Source organism: Saimiri boliviensis, chromosome 13, assembly GCF_048565385.1.
Source record: "Saimiri boliviensis isolate mSaiBol1 chromosome 13, mSaiBol1.pri, whole genome shotgun sequence".
Classification (NCBI taxonomy): Eukaryota; Metazoa; Chordata; class Mammalia; order Primates; family Cebidae; genus Saimiri; species Saimiri boliviensis.
Genome location: NC_133461.1, coordinates 25,420,437 through 25,443,398, shown reverse-complemented (window position 1 = coordinate 25,443,398; position 22,962 = coordinate 25,420,437). Strand labels below are relative to the sequence as shown.

The following is a 22,962-nucleotide window of genomic DNA, read 5'->3' as shown; positions in this document are numbered from 1 at the left end:
ACCTGAGGACTTTTCTTTGCTATTAAATCCATCCGTTTCTGAAAAACAGCAATAGGGACTACTTATTTTATAGATTAATATGTGTTATCAGTTTATGGAATGCTACTTTTATTACAGGGAAGAAAGCTTTACTTCATGTATTATTCATCCCAGACATCTAGAACACTTCCTGACACATAAGAGCCATTCAATAAGTGGTTGTCTTTTAATTACTCACATGATGGAATACTCACTTTTTTGATAGAGTAAATGTTTAAGTATTAAAAGAGAGATATATGTGTTCTTCCTTCCATTAAGGAGTGGGAAAATAAAAATGCAGGCAAGAAAAACGAAATACTGTACCTAGAAAGTCTACAAAGAAAAATAAGTTGCTCCTTTGTTAATATAATTGACTTAAGTGCTATTTGCAACCTGCTTGCATTTATCACATACAGGTTTAATTATATGCAGCTAAAAATCTAAGAAATATTTCTTCTTTTTACTTTTTAAGAGGTAATAAAGATTGCATTACAGCAATTTAGAAACCTGGGTGACCATTAGAATGACATATTTTATCATAAAGCAATGCAAATTCTGAAATGCACAATATCTTAGGACTTTAAAATCACCTAGGAAATCTTCTGTGTGTTTTTATTGGTTTCTCTGGAAAGTTATCACAAGAGGGCTGTAGTTAAATGGTGGTATTTGGCATCACTGCACGCGTTCTCTTGCCTAACAGTTTTGGGAGCTCCCTGGATGGGTAAGTTAACTGGCTTGCCAAGTGAGACCAAAAATAGACAAATATTTTTCAGCTCTTCAAAAATTCTTGAAATGCTGACTGTTTTAACCTACCTAATTACCATTATGAACTATGGGGGATAAAAAAAAACACTCTCTTTTTACAAGACAGGTGGTATTTCTCTTTCAAGGTTTTGGCAGTAACTGTCACAATTTGTTTGATTCCTTTTAGTGCCAAGTGCTCCACCTCAGAACGTCTCCCTGGAAGTGGTCAATTCAAGAGTAAGTTGGCTAAATATTCACTATTCCATTACCCATCATTCATGTATATAACATTTGCTCACCCAACTGCCATCTTGAGTACAGGATAGTGGCTTCCATGTGAAGAAATGTTCTGAAACATCAGAGCAGGTGACATTGATCCCACATCATCTTCCATCAAATAAATGAAACATTTTTTTTACTGCTAAAGAAATACTTTGATTTACAAATGTTAAACATTGATTTTGTAAATGTTACAACGATCAAAGTCTACTCCTAGACAAAGTCTACTCCTTTGTTTCCTACTCTAAGGAAACAAAGACATCTACTGCATCTATACTCACACTCTATGATATTGTTGTGATAATATGCTAGATGAAGAAGTTAAGAGTTAGGAGAAGGAAAGACTGTTTCCTAACATATTACTTAGAACTGAATATTTCATCATCATCCCCATTCTTCCTTTATAAACATAGTCACTGAAGGCCATTCTTGAACTTCAATAAAGTTACATTTATGTAGCAGTGTTACTTGCTATGACTTCCAAAAGAGCTCAAGTTAGGCTAGTATTGCTGAAGTAGCCTAATGCCAGAAGTCAGTTTTCTAGAAACACGTCATTATTTGAAGTGGCTCAGGATTGGAAATAAGCCAAGGCCACCTAGCAGAGTATAACAAATGAGGATTAGTCTGTCTCGACCCTGTCACCACCTGGCCACATGCACCATAGGAAATAATTTCACTATGCCTGGGCCTCTGGTTAGTTACTTCTCATGTGAGGAAATTGGCCTAAATGACTTCTAAGCTCTTGGAGACAGCAGAGAAATGATATGGGGCTTAGAAGAGTCATACTCTGGGTTTTAATTCTAGCTTTCTCTTTTCATAACTATGTCGTCTTAGCAAAGTTTTTAACCTTCGCAAACCTGTTTCTGTGTTTAAGTATCATAGGCATTAATGTCTTCCTTACAGGCTTATCATGAGACAGTAATAATATGACATATGATGAATCTAAATTAATATTGATAGTGATTCCTTCATTCCCTGTGCAAATGCCTTGTCATATTTTGTAAAAAAAAAAAAAAAAATCTAAGCTAAAACCATATCTTGTGATATTAATTGGATTTGTCTCAGTCAAATGAATTTATCTTTTGAAGCAAATGAAATGTTTCCAAGTTGTTATACTTCTAGGCAATATATTCGATAAGAATTAGTAAAGCAAATATAAAATTAGAAAAAAATAGCTAACAATGGGAAAAATGAACTAAAAGAAAATAACCCAAAATTAACATAACTCTAAAAATGACATTTTTATCTGCATCAACACTGCTTTATAGATGTGCCACTTAAGAGATTGCCAAGTCAAAGTTAAATGGATTTTGAAAATGATTGTACGTTGTTAATGAATGAAATTTGGAAAACATATTGTAGCATCTCTTGTTTAATGACTCATCATGATTAGAATCCTCACTCACTTTATATTTTTCCTGCAGGACAGAGTATAGAAATTGATATACAAGCTATTTTGTGTTTGTGTGTTCATACACTTTAAGAATGTGCTCCAGCAAAAGATGAATGTTTCCATCTGAAATGTGAATAAGGCACTGTTGAATGGCTCTAGGTGCTAACTGTATTTGAATATGGATTTACCTTACTAAAGAGGGAATTCCTGGATTGTAAAATTGATTTCATATATATACATACATACACACACACACACACACACACACACACACACACACACGCAAATATCACAGCTTGTACTCTTCTCTAATATGCATTGCTTGCAGCAAACAAACACTTTGGCTTCTATCCTGTTGTAGTTGATCTCTGGAACACTGCACTGCTGGAAAATTTAAATTGTTCATTAGCTTTCAGAATGAAAATAGTATATCCAGGCACTGGAAAGTCATACTTCCTCTCTCCTCGTCTTCTCTCTGATCTTATTTCATAGCTTCTAAGAAATTATGAATTATAAATTTTTTCTTGGACTGTTTTCGAGAGAAAAGAAACTGGATGGTCAAAACACTGCTTTTTGCATTCTCAGTGTGTTGATTCAGAGAAAGGCAAATGTAAAATTCTATTTGGATATTTGTCTTGTCTTTGAAATACATGAAAAGTTTTAAAATATATTAATATTTACCCTGACTGCTACCATTTCAAGGAGCAAACTGTATTTAAAAAGAAACATTATGGTTGAATAAATATTGTGTTCTTTTTTTAGATTAAAAGGATTCTGAGGTGTTTATTATTATTATTATATATTTTCATTGCATTTTAGATCCTGATGTACATGTAAAGAACATGCAGGATTATTGCATAGATATATACATGGCGATATGGTTAGCTGACTCCATCCCTGTCACCTATATCTGGCATTTCTCCCCATGTTATCCCTCCCCAACTCCCTACCCCCTACTGTCCCTCCCCTAGTGCCCCCAGACAGACCTCTGTGTGTGATGCTTCCCTCCCTGTGTCCATGTGTTCCCATTGTTCAACAACCGCCTATGAGTGAGAACATGCTGTGTCTGATATTCTGTTCCTGTGTCACTTTGCTGAAAATGATGGTCTCCAGGTTCATCCATGTCCCTACAAAGGACATGAACTCATTGTTTTTTATTGCTGCGTAGTATTCCATGGCATACATGTGCCACATTTTCCCTGTCCAGTCTATCATCGATGGGCATTTGGGTTGGTTCCAGGTCTTTGCTATTGTAAACAGTGCTACAGTGAACACACATGTGCATGTGTCCTTATGATAGAATGATTTATAATCCTTTGGATATATACCCAGCAATGGGACTGCTGGGTCAAATGAAATTTCTACTTCTAGGTCCTTGAGGAATCACCACACGGTCTCCCACAATGTTTGGACTAATTTACACTCCCACCAACAGTGTAAAAGTGTCACTATTTCTCCATATCCTCTCCAGCATCTGTTGTCTCCAGATTTTTTAATGATTGCCATTCTAACTGGCATGAGATGGTATCTCAGTATATTTTTGATTTGCATTTCTCTAATGACCAGCGATGATGAGCATTATTTCATATGTTTGTTGGCCTCATATGTCTTCTTTAGAAAAGTGTCTGTTCATATCCTTTGCCCACTTTTGAATGGGTTTGTTTCTTTCTGGTCAATCTGTTTTAGTTCTTTATAGATTTTGGATATAAGTCCTTTGTCAGATGGGTAGATTGCAAACTTTTTTCCCATTCTGTTGGTTGCTGGTTCACTCTAATGATTATTTCTTTTGCTGTACAGAATCTCTGCAGTTAAATTAGATCCCATTTGTCTATTTTGGCTTTCGTTGCCAATGCTTTTGGTGTTTTAGTCATGAAGTCTTTGCCTATGCCTATGTCCTGAATGGTTTTGTCTAGGTTTTCTTCTAAGATTTTTATGGTGTTAGGTCTTCTGTTTAAATCTTTAATCCATCTGGAGTTAATTTTAGTGTAAGCTGTCAGGAAGGGGTCCAGTTTCTGCTTTCTGCACATGGCTAGCCAGTTTTCCCAACACCATTTATTAAACAGGGAATCCTTTCCCCATTGCTTGTTTTTGTCAGGTTTGTCAAAGATCAGTTGTAGATTTGTGGAATTGCCTCCGGGCCTCTGTTCTGTTTCATTGGTCTATATCTCTGTTTTGGTACCAGTTCCATGCTTTTTTGATTACTGTAGCCTTGTAGTATAGTTTAAAGTCAGGTAGTGTGATGCCCCCAGCTTTGTTCTTTTTGCTTAGAATTGACTTGGCTATGTGGGCTTTCTTTTGGTTCCATATGAAGTTTAAGGTGTTTTTTTCCAGTTCGGTGAAGAAGGTCATTGGTAGCTTGATGGGGATAGTGTTGAATCTATAAATTACTTTGGGCAGTATGGGCATTTTCACGATATTGATTCTTCCTAACCATGAGCATGGAATGTTTTTCCATCTGTTTGTGTCCTGTCTTATTTCCTTGAGCAGTGGTTTGTAGATCTCCTTGAAGAGGTCCTTTATGTTCCTTGTTAGTTGTATTCCTAGGTATTTTATTCTCTTTGTAGCAATTGTGAATGGCAGTTTGTTCTTGATTTGGCTCTCTTTAAGACTGTTATTTCTGTTTAGGAATGCTTGTGATTTTTGCACATTGATTTTGTATCCTGAGACTTTGCTGAAGTTGCTTATCAGTTTCAGGAGATTTAGGGCTGCGATGATGGGGTCTTCTAAATATGCAGTCATTTCATCTTCAAATAGAGACAATTTGACTTCCTCCTTTCCTAATTGAATACCCTTTATTTTTTTTCTTACCTAATTGCTCTGGCTAGAACTTCCAATACTATAGTGAATAGGAGTGGTGAGAGAGGGCATCCTTGTCTAGTGCCAGATTTCAAGAGGAATGCTTCCACTTTTTGCCCATTGAGTATGATATTGGCTGTGGGTTTGTCATAAATAGTTTTTACTATTTTGAGACAGGTTCTGTCGATACCTAACTGAGAGTTTTTAGCAGGAAGGGCTGTTGAATGTTGTCAAAGGCCTTCTCTGTATCTGTTGAGACACTCCTGTGGTTTTTGTCTTTGGTTCTGTTTATGTGGTGAATTACGTTTATAGACTTGTGTATGTTGAACCAGTCTTGCGTCCCCAGGATGAAGCCTACTTGATTGTGATGGATTAGCTTTTTGATGTGCTGTTGGATTCGGTTTGCCAGTATTTTATTGAAGATTTTTGCATCTATATTCATCATGGATATTGGCCGGACGTTTTCTTTTCTTGTTGAGTGTCTGCCAGGTTTTGGTATCAGGATGATGTTGGTCTCATAAAATGACTTCGGGAGCATTCCCTCTTTTTGTATTGTTTGGAATAGTTTCAGAAGGAGTGGTACCAGCTCCTCTTTGTATGTCTGGTAGAATTTGGCTTTGAACCCATCTGGACCTGGGCTTTTTTTGGTTGGTAAGCTATTAATTGCTGCCTCAACTTCAACCCTTGTTATTGATCTATTCAGGATTTCCACTTCTTCCTAGTTTAGGGTTGGGAGGGTTTAAGTGTCCAGATATTTAGCCATTTCTTCCAGATTTACTGGTTTATGTGCATAGAGTTTTATGTAATAATCTTTGATGGTAGTTTTTATTTCTGTGGAATTTGTGGCAATAACCCCTTTTTCATTTTTTATTGCATCTATTTGTTTATTTGCTGTTTTTTTTTTTTTTATTAATCTGACTAGTGGTCTATTTTGTTGACCTTTTCAAAAATCAGCTCCTAGATTTATTGATTTGTTGAAGGATTTTTTTTGTATCTCTATATGCTTCAGCTCTGCTCTGATCTTAGTTATTTCTTGTCTTCTGCTAGCTTTTGACGTTTTTTGATCTTGCTCCTCTAGCTCTTTCAATTTTGATGATGGGGTGTTGATTTTAGATCTTTCCTTTCTTCTTATGTGGACATTTATTGCTGTAAATTTCCCTCTATACACTGCTTTAAACATGTCCCAGAGATTGTCATACATTGTGTCTTCATTCTCGTTGGTATCGAAGAACATCTTTATTTCTGCCTGCATTTAATTATTTATCCAGTCAACATTCAAGAGCCAATTGTTCAGTTTCCATGAAGTTGTGTGGTTCTGAGTTAGCTTCTGAATTCTCAGTTCTAATTTGATTGCACTGTGGTCTGAGAGACTGTTTGTTATGATTTCCGTTCTTTTGCATTTGCTGAGGAGTGATTTACTTCCAATTATGTGGTCAGTTTTAGAGTAGGTGTAACATGGTGCTGAGAAGAATGTATATTTTGTGGATTTGGGGTGGAGAGTTCTGTAAATGTCTATTACGTTTGCTTGGTCCAGATTTGAGTTCAGGTTCTGGATATCCTTGTTAATTTTTTGTCTCATCGCTCTGTCTAATATTGAAAGTGGAGTGTTAAGGTCTCCCACTATTATTGTGTGGGAGTCTAAGTCTCTCTGTAGATCATTAAGAACTTGCTTTATGTATCCGGGTGCTCCTATATTGAGCAGCTATACAGGGTCATTAGCTGTTCTTGTTACATTGATCCTTTCACCATTATGTAATGCCCTTCTTTGTCTCTTTTTGTCTTTGTTGGTTTAACGTCCATTTTATCAGAGACTAGGATTGCAACTCCTGGTTTTTTTTGTTGTTGTTGTTCTCCATTTGCTTGGTAGATCTTCCTCCATCCCTTTATTTTGAGCCTATGTGTATCCTTGCATGTGAGATGAGTTTCCTGGATACAGCATACCAGTGGGTTTTGACTTTTTATCCAATTTGCCAGTCTATGTCTTTTGATTGGGGCATTTAGCCCATTTACAATTAAGATTAATATTGTTATGTATGAATTTGATCCTGCCATTTTGATGCCAGCTGGCTGTTTTGCCCATTAGTTGATGCAATTTCTTCATTGTGTGAATGCTCTTTACTATTTGGTATGTTTTTGGAGTGGCTGGCACTGGTTGTTCCTTTCTATGTTTAGTACTTCTTTCAGGAGCTCTTGTAAAGCAGGCCCGGTGGTGATGAAATCTCTGAACAATTACTTACTCATAAAGGATTTTATTTCTCCTGTGCTTATGAAGCTTAGTTTGGCTGGATATGAAATTCTGGGTTGAAAGTTCTTTCTTTAAGGATGTTGAATATTGGCCCCCCACTCTCTTCTGGCTTGTAGTGTTTCTGCTGAGAGATCCACTGTGAGTCTGATGGGCTTCCCTTTGTGGGTAACCCAACCTTTCTCTCTGGCTGCCCTTAGCATTTTTTCCTTCATTTCAACCCCAGTGAATCTGACGATTATGTGCTGTGCCTTGGGGTTATTCTTCTTGAGGAATATCTTTGTGGTGTTCTCTGTATTTCCTGGACTTGAATGTTGGCCTGCCTTGCTAGGTTGGGGAAGTTCTTCTAGATAATATCCTAAAAAGTGTTTGCCAGCTTGGATTCATTCTCTCCATCACATTCAGGTACACCTATCAAATATAGATTAGGTCTTTTCTCATAATCCCATATTTCTTGGAGGCTTTGCTCATCTCTTTTTACTTTTTTCCTGCAATTTTGCCTTCTCCTTTTATTTCATTGAGTTGATCTTTAATCTCTGATGTCCTTTCTTGTGCTTGGTTGATTCAGCTATTGAAACTTGTGTATACTTGTGAAGTTCTTGTGTTGTGTTTTTCAGCTCCATCATTTCATTTATATTCCTCTCTAAGCTATTTATTCTTGTTAGCATTTCTTCAAACCTTTTTTCAAGGTTCTTAGTTTCTTTGCATTGGGTTAAAACGTGATCTTTTATCTCAGAGAAGTTTATTTCCCACCTTCTGAAGCCTGTTTCTGTCAATTCATCAGACTCATTCTCCATCCATCTTTGATTCCTGGCTAGTGAGGAGTTGTGATCACTTGGAGGAGGAGAAGCATTCTGGTTTTGGGTATTTTCATCCTTTTTGTGCTGGTTTCTTCCCATCTTAGTGGATTTATCTACCTGTGGTCTTTGTGGTTGGTGAGTTTCAGATGGGGTCTCTGAGTGGACATCTTTTTTGTTGCTGACGAAGTTGTTTCTTTCTGTTTCTTAGTTTTCCTTCTAACAGTCAGGACCCCTTGCTGTAGAACTTCTGGAGGTCCACTCCAGACACTGCTTGCCTGGGGGTCACCTGCAGTGGCTGAAGAATAGTAAGGGTTGCTGTCAGTTTCTTCTGTTATCTTGTCCCAGAAGGATACCCACCAGATGCCAACCTGAGCTCTCCTTTATGAGTTGTCTCTTTGGATATATGAGGGTCGAGGAGCTGCTTGAGGAGACAGTCTGTTGCTTATAGGAGCTCAGGTGCTGAGCTGTGAGCTCCATTGTTCTGTTCAGAGCTGCTGGGCAGGTATGGGCAGGTATGTTTAAGTCTGCTGCAGTAAAACTCATAACCACCTTTTTTTCCCAGGTGCTCTGTCCTGGGAAGGTGGTGCTTTATTTATATGTTTCTGTCATTCTGCTGCCTTTTATCAGAGATGCTCTGCCCAGTGAGAAGGTAGCCTAGTCACAGTCTGCCAGCAGAGGTGTTGCTGAGCTGCTGTGGTCTCTGCCTAGCTGCCATGGTGAACTTCCTTGGAGTTTTATTTATAGGAGTATAGTTAGAACTGCCTTGGTAATGGTGGTCTTCCTCAGTAATGGTGGACTATCTCTGTAATGGTGGACTGACTCAGTAATGGCAGACTGCCTCAGTAGTGGTGGACTGCCTCAGTAATGGTGGTTGCCCTTCATCCCACAGAGCTGGATCATCCTGGGTCTAGCTGTGCTTGCTGTGAAACTCTCAATCCAGAGCATTTCAGATTGCTGGTCTTTGTGAGGGTAGGACCACCTGAGCTGGATCACCTGGCTCCCTGTTTCAGCCCCCTTTTTTTCAGCTCAATGGGTGACTCTGTCTCCCAGCTGTTCCAGTCACCAGTTGAAATGGCACCTGGATTTCTGTGAGATTTTGTGCAGAGACCTGCTGTGCTAGAGACTCATGGCACTTTTCTGCCTGGGAGTCTCCCGGTCTCTGGGCAGTAAAAAATCATTTGGAAATGTGGTGATCACTCACCCTCTGGGTTTTCACTGGCAACTGCAATCCAGAGCTGTTCCTATTCGGCCATCTTGGATCCTCCCCCTATTTTATTTTTTAGAGACAAGATCTTCCTTTGTTGCCCAGATTGGGGTACAGTGACACAAACATGACTTACTGCAATCTTGAACTCCTAGGCCGAAGTGATCCTCTTGTCTCAGTGTCTCACATAGCTGGGAATACAGGCATGCAGTCACCGTGGCTGGCTAATTTATTTTTGTGTTTTTTGAAAGACAGTCTCACTACATTGCCTAGGCTGAGCTCAAAGTCCTAACCTCAAGCTGTCCTCCCATCTTGGTCTCCCAAAGTCCTGAGATTACAGGCATGAGTGACCATGCTCAGTTCATGAATTTTTACATAATTTATTTTACTTGGGATTTTAAGATAGAGGAAACAGAATCACACTTTCAAATTTATACTATATCATATTTGTAAATATAGAGCATAATTGATTTTTTAAATTGATAGTAAATGAAATAATTTGGTGCTACTAACATTTTTACAGAAAGATGATTAGGATTTTGAACATAAATATGAGGGGTCATTATAAGACATATGATTACAATCTAGGTACTTGTTAAGGTTTTCATCACCTATAAGCCAGTGGGACCCAGAAATAATGTTCCAAAATAGTTAAACAGAGAAGTCTTTACTCTTTACACATCTAGATAATGGAACCAAAAACAAAATGAATTTCTCTTACTGTATTATTTTTGAAAACTCAATATGGTAGAATACTTTTACAGAGCTCTAATAGCAGAACAGATTATATTCCTTTTCTACAAGCTAACTATGATCGCAAAATTTTTGTTGTAGTAATGGCTTGACTTATACATACTGCATTTCAGGTAAAACTGGGTCATAATCAAATGGTATTTTCACATACTAAAATTTTGTTGCAAGAAATAACATCTTTTCAACAAAAAAATAATGGTTTATGAAATGGACTTTAAAATGCTACATTTTATTAGGAAAACTTTATAAGGATAATTTTCTTAAGAATTTAACTTGAAATTCAATTAGGATTGATTCAATTATTATTACATATTTCAATTCTATGCTACAATTTAGTTGGCCAGAATGTAAAACACACATTTACAGAAGGCGGAGAGCTAATGTTTATGCAAAAAATATTAATACTTTCTGTGTTTCAGCCTAAAAGTTCTGATGAGTAAGAATGTTTAGAGGATGACAGAATTCGGGTTGCTTGGGTCCTTTTACTATCTCTTTGATCCTGAAAAGTCAGATTCCTCTGCTTTATTTATTTATTCAACATTTATACTGTACCTAGTATAATGTCATATGTAATAAGGAATGTGATCCAGAATTTGCCTTCATGGAGCTCATGGTTGGGTAGGAAAACATGTGAAAGAACGTTCACTTTTCATCTAGCTGCATTTAATTTGTTGTAACCTTTCAAAGTTGTCATTGTTTCCTCATTGATAAAATGAGAGGGCTGTATAGAGAATATCTAAAATCTCTTGTGGCTTCAAACATCTATGCCTGTGTTTCTAACTATTATACCTTTTCACAACCATTTTACCTTTAAAGAATTAGCTAAAACAATACAAGTCAATTAATTTCAGTATATTAGACAACCCACAAGTTCAGATTTGTATTGACTGACTACAGAGTGATTGTAAGGAATGAAATATTAACTCCCTTTCCACCCCAATACACCAGTATATTATGAGGCATAGATCATTGTTCAGATTTAGATTTTTAAATGCAAACTGATAGATTCCTGTCATTATATCACTTCACACCTCTCTGCTGTTGAAATCCTGATTCTTGAACACCAGATGCATCTATATGAATGTCTTTTTGTTGCATTCCTAAAAGCTGGTACTTATTCACTCACAGTCTGAGGGTGTGCATGGTGCTTTCAAAGCAACACTAGAAAAAGTTCCTAATGTCTTTCTACATCTTTAAGTGTGTCTCACTCTCCCTGGTTTCAGCACAACTTGGCATGCTTAAATAACTCTAGCATGAGTTCAGCAATCATATGATTTCCTTTATGCAGAAAGTATACAAAAGGAGAATTTAAACAGCAGTTTCCTACTCTGCAGAGCAAACTGATCATTTTCAACAGATGTTTTAACATTCTGTGTTCTGTGTGTGTGTGTGTGTGTGTGTGTGTGTGTGTGTGTGTGTGTAACAAGACAGAGGACATCTAAGTATGTTTTGGGATAACTGCAGAAGGGCATTCTTTTTAAGGTGTGATGTGACTTGTTGGATTTTGATCAATGTCTCTAAATCCTGTCAGTCACTAGACTAGCGAGACCTCTCTTATTAACACAAGTCCATAGCCAAGTGGATGGTTGAGTGAATCATTTGCATGTGACTCCCAACGAGAAGTGAGGAGATGGGGAAAAGCTGGATGCATGGAAAAACAATGTGTGTTACAATATCAATTTGGAGACCCTCTGTGTTTGGTGTGTGTGTGTGTGTTCAGTTTTTTTCGTTTTTGTTTTTCTGAAATTGGGGTTGTCTTCTTTGGTTATTCAGAGGGGATTTGAATTCATACTCCTCCCTGCTTTCATGACCTCTCTGAAAACATACTTTTCACAAAGAGGTCTGGACCTACTTCTCTGCTCTCACCATGCTTCTAGTCAATGTTCATCTCTCTTCTGTATGTTGTATGGAGTCATAGGCCTCAGGCAGTCTATGGAAAAACATGCCTCTTCATAAAATACACTTTGGCCACTCAGTTTCTGGACCCGGAGTTCTGAGCCCTCCCCTCACAAATGTAGTAGGTTAAAAAATGAATTTAATGAAGAGAAAGAGGACATATAGGAGACCGTAGAGGATTCTTTTTATTTGAAGGTAAACTAGAACGAGCATTTGCTTATTAATGAACAATTTAAATACAAAAACATTTATACTCACAAGCTTAATACTGATACTTGTCCTCAATCATAACACAGAGCATTTCTGCCTGAACATATTATTTGCTCCAGTTATCCATCAGTTTAATTCAAGTAGGCATAGATCTCTTATGTTTATTTTAGTAATTGATTCTTTCATTGATTCATTACATGGTGATTTTTCAACATAGCTAATGTCCAGGGACCTATGATTGAAAGTTTTAGGAAGGGTTGGGGGTAGGAGCGTAATTGTAAGGAAGGCATTATTTCCTGAGGGTTCTTACGGTCTAGTCTTTTTATTCAGAATTTGTAGAAAAGACTAGACTGCTTATATATGATTGTATTTCATTAGAATCAAATAATATGTAACAATTTGTGAAACCCCTTTAAGGATAAAACTGTTTGGTCTATAATTTGGGTAGAACTGATCTTCAGATATCTGTCATCCTATCTTTTTAGTTAATATATGTTTTTTTAATCATGGTAAAACATACGTTACATAAAATTTACCATTGTAGCAATTTGTAAATGTATAGTTTAAAGGTGGTAAGTGGCCGGGCACAGTGGCTCATGCCTGTAATCCCAGCACTTTGGGAGGCTGAGGAGGTTGGATCACCTGAGGTCAGGAGTTTGAGACCAGGCTGGCCAACATGGTGAAACCCCAACTCTATTGAAAATACAAAAATTAGCCAGGTGTGGTAGCATGAACCTGTAATCCCAGCTACTCAGGAAGCTGAGGCAGGAGAATCACTGGAACTTGCGAGGCAGAGGGTGCAGTGGGCTGAGATCATGCCATTCCACTCCAGGCTGGGCAACAGAGCAAGACTCCATATCAAAAAATAATAATAAATAAATAAATAAAATAATGGTGGCAAGTACATTCACATTGTTGTACATCTATCACCAGCTTCCATCTCTAGAATATTTTCCATCTTCCAAAACTAAAACTTTGTATCTATTCACCAATAACTCCCCATTTCCCCTCCCCTGAATCTCTGTCAACTGCTATTTTACTTTTCGTATTCTGACTTACTTTATAAATGAGCAAGGAAACCAATTAAAAAAATTAATTTCCCTTTTGCTTCATTTAATTGAGAAATAAAACAATTTTCCAATTTTAGATCCTCATTCTTACAGAGAAATAAAAAATTTAATAAATCATAGTAGTCAAGAATATAGACAGATGCATTAATTGGCTAAGAAGAAACGCCTCGTTCCCATAATTGTCAGTGCTGTCAGAATACTTCGGTTCCAAAGTCCCACATTTATAAATTGTTTTTAGAAAATCTACTGATAAGGCGAACTGTCATATGTAATAAGAGGAAACCAGAAACACATACATAGGATTGTTCTGAAGAAACTCTACAAGACATAATTTTGTCTCATATTCCATCAGAATTTAGAACAGAGTTCCTAACGAGTTGCCAAATTGATTTTTAGACTTTTTATGAAGTTCTAAAAAGTCAACAATTTACATCTTTTTTTTTTTTTCAGTAAAAGTACAGTCAATGAATAAAGATCAACCATGAATTGGAAGAATAATAAAACAATAAAACAATAGATAACTAATTTTTACGTAACATGCATACATCATTCCAACTTAAGTTCATTCTGTAATTAAGTTGAATAAAACAATACTCTGCAAATTCAAAGCCTGTCTTTGTATTGCACTATCACCCATTTATCACAGCAGGTCTTTCTAAAGTCTATTTGAGAGAATGCTTATCTTATGGTACTTTCCCAGGAAACATGTTTGCTATGGCTGAAAAAATTGTGAGAAATATGTGAGGTTTCCTACTGGAGATACTAAAGGCTATGAAAAGTATTTGTTTAACTCAGCTTTTTTACCAATTGTTTTTCCTACAAAAATATTTTAGACAAAATACGACCTTTAAAACTTTTGTTAAAGTTATTTAATGTCATTGTAACATTACAGATGAGAACAGTGTACTCCATAATTCGAAGAATCTCATCTTTCTCTTAAAAATACATTCTTATCTCAATTATTTAAAATAAAAATACAAATTAAGTGAAAAAATAAATTTATGGAAAGTTGAAGTGAATTAAGGAATAGTCACAAAGTACCTTTCTGCTAACTGTAGAATAGGATATTGAGAATCTTCTATGTCATCTGTTAGAAGATTTTAATAAGTTAGAGACATAATTAAATCTCCATGTCAATATGAATTTTTATGAAAGTAAATAGGACTTAGGAAAACATTTTCTAGACTTATCTTTCGTATTTCATATATATAAAATACATCATTTTTTTCTGTTGTGTTTTGAGGCTGCTATATTTTACTCTTTTCAATTTATTATAGTCACTGCCATTTAGTATACTTGCACAAAGGATTTTGACAAAGAGATTAAAATATGTGATAGAATACCATTCTCTTTTGAGTTCTAGCCTCACTTTAATATCACCTTATAATTTATACTTCATCACACATATTTCTAATGGCTCCATTTCTGCTTGGCTCTGAAGGCAAAGCTCACTTTAGCCTTTCCATGAAGTTTAATGAGATTTCCCTCAAGTCATACATTTTTGAAAAGTGGGAGGTTTAATAATGGGCTTAAATTAAATGAACCTAGGTCTAGTGATAAGGCCTCTGATTTTAATTTAGTTCATGGAAGTAGCCCTTATAGTTGGAATCTTTGATTAGTTAGAAGACATGAATAAGTTCAGCCCTACCAGTAGGTAAAAGCAGTTGCTAAATATGTGATTTGATTTTAAAGATGTTAAACCATTCACCTATGTGCAAGAACTTTATTCACCAGTATAGTTTTAAATGCTATTTATATTATAAAACAACCTTTAAAATGCAAGCACTTTATTGAAAGATTTAACACATTAACCTGAGTTATTATAGTCAATATTCTAGACACACATTCAATGAGTACCTAATTATAATTATAATAATGGCAGTAACTAATCTTTCCAACAGGTATGTTGTGCCGGGCAATGTGCTAAGCAGAGGTGTTTCATTTACTGCTTAAAAGAATCCTATCAGATATTATAAAACTAATTCTATAATACCAACTTTGAACTGTGCTTATCTCTGGAAAAGCTATAGCAAAAGCAATCAAATGCCTTCTTTTCTAGGACTTGCTTATATTCTAATACATGGAAATAGACTTATAAACAAATTAATTAACAATTGACGCAAGGGAGTGGTAAGTTATCTGAAGAAAATCAAGAACAGTCATGCAATAGAGATTGACTTTGAGGACCTCATTTAAATTAGATTGTCAGGGAAGGACCTTTTAAGATTAGCTGAGACATGAATAGAAAAGGGAACAGCTTTGTGCACACTCAGAGTAACACATTTCATGTGATGCCAACAATAACTAGGGCAAAAGCAGTAAGGAGGAAACTGTCTTTACTTGACTGTGAAGCTGAAATAAGAATAGAATAGAGCATGGATTGTTGGGCTGGGACCAGGTCTTGCAGGGCTTTGTAGGGTGTGATAAAGTTTGGGATTTCATTCTATGGACAATGAAAAGCATTTTGAAAGGGGAATAATCAGATTCACCTTTTTAAAGAATTACACTGACTACTGTGAGAAAATTATCATGGGGTGGATCAGAGTGGAAGCAGGAATACCAGTTGGGAGACAACCGAGTGCTCCATATGAGATGATTGTAGCAGGAATCTAGGAGCCAGCCATAGGAGGTGATGGAGTTGGAGGTAGAATTAATTGCAATCTGTGTTGGATCCAGAGCCAACAAAATTGATTAATGGATTATAGGGCAGGAGGAAGAGCAAGATCAAGGATAGAGACTACATTTTTGGCTATAAAATGTAAGCAGATTTTGGAACTACTTAATGAGATAAGAATGAGTGGAGAATAAATTGATTTAGGGGACAATCACTTTTGGACATTTTGAATTTGAGATAGCTATTAAATATGCAATTAGGAATATCAGTGCTGTAGACAATTTTGTATATGAGACTACAGTTCTGATGACAGGTCATGCCAGGAGATATAAATTTAGGAGTCATTGTCATGTCCATAACACCTAAGGAGAGATTATAGTTAGAAAAAATACAGCAGAAACTTGGAATACTTAATGTTTAGAGATTGAGAAGATGAGGAGGAGGAATATGGGAGGGAGAAAAAGAGGAAGGGTGATCTTGCAGATGCCATGGTGAGGGAGAATATTTCCAAAAGGTGGACGCTGTTAACTATGTCATGTACTAATGAGAGATACAGTAAATCGTGTCAGTAACGTGACCACTGTGGAAGGGGGTATGACAGTTAAAGGGTGTGAAGGGATTAAGTAGAGTGACTGTAGATCATGTTTGTGAGGAGTTTCGCTCTGAAGTGGAGTGAAGAGATGGGTAGTGTCTTTAGGAGGTGGTAGCTTTGAGGAAGGTGTTATTGTTTGTTTCATTTATTTATTTTTGTTGTTTCATTTTTGAACATGAGAGATCATCACAACTTTTAGAAACAATACAGTAAAAAAGGAAACATTGATGATGAGGAAGAGAGAATAGAAAATTGCAAGAACGCAATCCTTTGAGTAGGTAAGAACACACAGGATCCAGCACATAAATGAATGGGCACAGACAATTTAATTTTAGTAAGATGGGCAAAGGCAGATAGAATAGATATAGGTGTAGATATATTAGTCAATTTGAGCTACAGATATGATAAAGGTAAGTAAAAGTCATCATCAGAGTGTGAAGGCTTGGAGGAACAAGTATTGAGGATTTGAAAACAGGGAAAAAATGGGAATTGGCTATCCCAGATTGTAGAAAAGAAGTCATAATATACATGACATTACGATTGCTGAGTACTGTGGAATGACCATTTGAGATTGGTTGTCACAAATTTAAAGTGAAACAAACCAATACAATCATGTTGTTTTTCTCTCCATGGCTGATTGCTCAGTTGTGGGCCTGGGGTAGCCAGATAGTTGGGTTTTATTCAGTTTGATGCTTTTCCAGGGAAGAATGGGTCAGGGGGATTAAGAGTTTTTGCGGAGGAGTGATTAAAAAGAAAACCCATGGATCTAAGCTACCTATGGAATAAAACAAAGGGCATGGGGCATAGTGATGATGGATAACAGAAAAGCAGTAAGATCAGTGGGCTGTACTGTTATCTCAATTTTACAGAGAGAACACTGAGGCTTAGAGAGACTAGCTAATATGCCCCAGTATTACACAGAGAAGGACTGAATAGCAGCACAGGGACTTGAGCCCCAGCCAGGGATCCTGGTCATATGGACACACTGCCTCAGAAAGGACCCAATGCTAAGGGAAGAGATACAAATCAGAATACAAAATAAGCCTTGCATTCAAGCGATTTAAGTTCTCAGTGAAAATTTTTCCCAGGCAAAGATAAGGTCTAGATCAGCAGCTAGGAGACATCAGCACTGCTGGTGGAAACTGAAAGTCTTGGTTTTTTAAAAAGTGCTGAGAAAAGAGAGCTAGAAGGGGATTCAGAAGAACACATTTCTCTGACTTTTCAGTTTTTCCTGTAGGGAACCTACATGGAAGATTCTGTAACTCAATCTATGTATTTCTCCCCAGTCCCTAAAAAAAAAAAAAAAAAAAAAAAAAAAATCAGAGGAACAGTACGTTTTTAAGAGAGCACAACTGATACCTCAGTAACCTTTAATAGACAAGTAGTTTAAAAACTAAGGGTATTTGTTAACATAATTCTGATTTTTCTTCAATTCCAGGTTACAGAATATGTTTGGTTTTGACAGTTTTAAGTGGGAAAATTGAAATCACAGAAAAGAGCCTAACCTCAGCCTTTGAGGATTGTTGGAAAAAATAAAACGTCTAATTATTTAGTAACAGGGCTCCTCAACCGTTAGAAAAAGTATATTCAGAGAAAATGCAAGTCATAAAACTGGGCATACACTTTATAATCAGACATTATTAACTTAAATAGTAAGTAAAACTAAACCAAATATAAATTAGTTAAGTATAGAATATTGTCACATAATAGTGTAACTATCTCAGTATATTTTAAGATGTAACTTCTTTAGTTACTAAACTGAGTCTGATATATCTTCATCTTGATGATATTTTAGTTTAATCTATTAAAAAGTCCACCAGCATCATGCAATCTTATATATATTCTTAATAACACTCAACATTGAAACCCACTTATTTCATTTATTATGTTGTTCTTTCACATGGAAAATGATAGCCTCCATTAGTTTTCCAAAGCTGTTCAAAACATTATTCAGTCTACTGGAAAACTGACAGACTCTAAGAGCATCATCTTCATGTTTCCCTAGCATTTTGTATAAAGTGTATGTTGCATACAAATGGATTTGTCAGATGCATTGAGAAGTATGAACCAGTAGGAAAAAGAGAGTACTAAGGAACAATTTCAAATCCTCAGACAATTAATAACATATTACATATCTAATCTTAATGCAACAGGGAGAAATTTCCGTGTCTTCTACAAATAACTTTGTCCCAGGGTAAACAGTAAGAAATTCCATTTTCTTTTTTTTGTAGTAACTCGGGGTCCTCCTATCTAAACATTTCTCATCTTTCAGAGAAATCTACTTGACAGACCATTTTGTGTTTTAGCTGAGAGGCAGTAGCTATAAACTATATTGTTGTCTATTTTATTTTTACCTGGGTAAAGTTTAAGAGACACACATACACACAAAAGATTTATATATGAAAAAATGCCTTATACTGACTTTAAGCAGAATTGATATATTTTTAAAATGTGAAACTGACTGTAGGTTTTTATCTTTTGTGCATTGCTAAATCTAAATGTTGCAAAGAATGTATTTCCATGTCCATGATAATAGCATCAACATGTATTTCTCTAGAGATGTCTATATTTCAGTATTTCCAAGTTAGGTTTTGTTTTCTTAAAATTCAAAGAAAGGAAAACATATCTGTGTTTCTTTTTAAGGCCATCATAGATAATTCCCTTGATGAAAGCAAATATAATGCCAGTTAAAGAACTCTTTTTAAAAAAAATTTTTAGTTAAAAAAAAAAAAATCCAGATGCTCTCTTAATTTAGAAGATTTATCAGAGAAAAGGCAATGAAGACTTTAAAGGTTATTTTTGTTACAATCTTGAATTATTTCTTTCATGTGTTTATTCATTAATTCACTTGTTTGATTCATGATGAATATTCATGGAATATATGCTGTGTACATGTCACTTCCTAAACACTTCAGCTTTTCAAGAGTCCTCCAAATTATTTGTCAACCACAAAACCTCAGCATTTCCATGAATGTCAGCAATCAGTGAACAACTGGCAAATGATAACACCTGGGCTTGAGTGTTATGTGGAAAATTCTTCTGCTCTTACATGGAAAATTATCTTCTCTACCCATGGTAAAGGTAACGGATACTTTCCCTTTGTCTGTTGTTTAGAGAAGATTGGAGATTTTCTGACTATACTCAACTTTGATAAAGTCAGGGATCTCCAGGTTTATGAGTTAAGAGGTCTAGGAAGCTGAACCTTGAAGAAAGGAGAAGTTGAGGTGGCCGAGTTAAAGTTCTACAATTTGAGGAATATAACAATACCTTAAACCAGGTACTTGTTTAAAATTTGGAAGATTTTTCCCTACTCCCCCAGCAGCATTATTAGTTGCAGTATTATGTGACCTTTCTTCCATACTTAACTAATTTATGCTCAATTGTTTTATTTTTCTTTATTATTTAAATTAATAATGCTTGATTGAGAAATGTATGTCCAGCATTCTGTTTTGCATTTTCTCGAGCTTAATATACATTTCCTAATGGTTTCAGACCATTGTTGCTACTTCTGATTCAGTAGGTCTTTAAGCCAGAAACTGTGTTTTCAAATAACAGTCCAAATAGTGTTAAGGGAGATGATCTATAGATCCCACTCTAATAAAGTCTAATTAAATAAATGATTTCCACAGTTTTGTAATGGAATAAAATCTACTTTTAAAAACAAACATTTAAATGATGTGATATTTTGGTATAACATGCAAAGGCAAAGCTATGCAAAAACACAGATTAGTCTCCTTGGGATGAGGGTAATGGTATACTGGAGCCAGGTTGTATTGTCTTGCAAGAACCAATTGTTAATTTTTTCAGAATTTTTTAAGCCTTATGTTAAACATAGCGATTATTAAAAATTCAATTACATAGCCCCACAATTAAACATATTAAAGGCAAAGATATCACATATGTCACACCTACCACTTCCTCATTCTTTTGCTATGTGTTGTTATTATCTGTGCTCTTTAGGTTATTTGTATCATACCTGTCTGGTGAAAGTGCACATCTCCTCCCTGCTTTGTTTTCAGTGACATTATGCCATCAGTTTGAAATTGGCCTTCTTGGGTGTATTTGCACCACAGAACTCAGCAAATACTATAAATCAAAGATTTTTCTTCTACAGAGGCAGATTTTGAGCATTTATTAGCTTACCACTAGCAAAGGGTGGATGCTGGAAGTGCCAGTTGCTAAGCCTTTCCCTCAATTGACTCAGTAGACTCTAGAGCACTACAGGAGAACAGAATGTAGTTTTAAAAAAGGAAAAAAGCTGACTTATTTACGTTTTGGCTGTGACCATGCAAAGGTACAAAAGGAGAAGGAATCAAAAGGAAGGTCAGATTCTTTAGCATGAACACATAAATCTTATACTTTTGGTTATGAGACTATGAACCGTTACTCTTTTTCCAATTCCTGGGAAAAACAGCACTAGGGTAGATCCAAATAATTATTCTGACTAGCTATCTTTTTTTTGTACACTTCTTTACATGAAAATGATTACAAAGGTGAGGATATATGATTTGGATATAAATATTTCCAGATTACATTTTTATTCTTTAGCTCAGAAAATGGTTCCTCCGTCTTTATTGTTGTTGATGAATAAGAGACACCTCTGTACCTTCTTTGTAATGCAAGTGATCATCTTGCACAACAGTACCATATTTAGCATTTACTTTAGCAAATTTAATTATAGACATTTATCCTGCTTACTGTCTATAAGCTATGCTTTCATCTATAACACTAATATATAATTTGATATGCCCCCAAAGTAGAAGAATTACACAGTGCCTTTAATATCTTTGCAATGAATATAAATAATTTCATTAGCGATGGATTATTTCAGCCTTTCAAAAATGAAATGATCAGAATTTTTTTATGTTTGTTAGAAAACAAATTTTTTTTTTTCCTTAGGGGACTACAGTGTATCATTTTAAATAACAATGTGGGTAGCCCTGTGTCTTTCATTCAGCCTTTTATTTATGAATTCGTTTTTATTGACTCGTTTACTCAACAGCTATTATGCACCTATTATTTAATAATTAGATATTGGTATCATTTAAGAGGCCTTATTGTTAGATAACCAGAAATTTAAATCATCGAAGTAAGGTGTCTGAATTGTAGTTTAATAAGCTAAATAGACCAGTTAGTAATTCTTTTTCCTTATTCTGAATTACATGTAAAGGGAGCAAACGCCCGCCTTAAGAATTTTCACTTAAAAGTTATAAAGCATTTACAAGTTCTGCATGTGGAGATTCAATTTAGGTTACTGGATGAAAAGTGCTTTCGTTCACTGGTGTGATTGATTTTTTTTCTGTAATTGATAGTAAGTTCTGTGATTTTTGGAAGTATGTATGTGAAGAAAGTATGTAAGTGTGTGACATCATGCAGTTTGAAGTCTAGTTTTCCTGGGGGTATTATGTAGATAAGTAGTCTTGCCTATTATTTTCTTTAATAAAATCTCAGTACCTGTTTCTGAGAGTATTTTCCAGAAACGTAGTTTTGATCTTAGAGTTGATTTTTTTCCTCCAGACTGAGCAGGACACAGATGTCAAGAAATTTCCTATGAGATACATTTTGACAGAGGGATACACAACAGGAGCCAGAGGTTACAATAGGAAAATATACTTACTCTGTGACATATGGGTCTTGTGAAGAGCTGACATTGATGGGAAGTGATGCTCTTTAGCCAAGGAAGAAGTATCTATCATGCTGTCACATCAGATTCGGTTCAAACCAAGCAAACATTTGTGTTATGGTAGTATTCTTGGGAAGTATATTTCTGAATGTGCTCTTGGCTCTTTAGATGAAAACCCATAAATGACTGTAAGGTGTGTAAAACAGTACCTGTTAAAATAAGCAAATGGTAAAATAAATGTATGCTTATATCTATCAACAGCTATATGTTAAAATATATAATAAAGCAAGTGTCTCAACAATGCAGCACATCTTATTTTTACCTAATGCAAGCAGTCAGCTATTCTTTGCCTGCCTTTGCAGAGAATTGTGACCAATGATATAATGGGGTTGAGGAGGCTGTTTTCATGAATTAACTAGATTTATTTCAGTTCTGGGTCTTACATTTGATGACTCGTTTTCAGAGCCAAGAAAAGAATATTTAAGGGAGTATTAATTGGATTGAAACATTTAACTGTGTGAGTCTTACACAAATTCTATTTTATCCTCAAAGTGTTAGATGAATCTTCCAGTATTAATGATTTTAATTATCTCCCTTTACTAATCTGCAGTCTCTTTTCACATACACAACAGAAAAACAAAATCACCAAGAATGTGTCTTCAGACTGCAATTTTAATTTTCCTGACTCAAAATATGTATCAAAAGTCTCTGAAAAGTCTGATTTGCTA

The 22,962-nt window shown here is 35.7% G+C and overlaps 1 protein-coding gene across 4 annotated transcripts in view; it reads left to right on the top strand.

Moving 5' to 3' along the window:
- Positions 1-22,962, top strand: part of DCC (DCC netrin 1 receptor) — a 1,201,717-nt gene that overhangs the window by 873,844 nt on the left and 304,911 nt on the right. For all 4 annotated transcript variants that reach the window (XM_003926060.3, XM_074383427.1, XM_074383426.1 and 1 more), the window contains exon 12: positions 950-999. In XM_003926060.3, the coding sequence (XP_003926109.1) occupies positions 950-999 (50 nt within the window). The remainder of the gene's footprint in view (positions 1-949; positions 1,000-22,962) is intronic.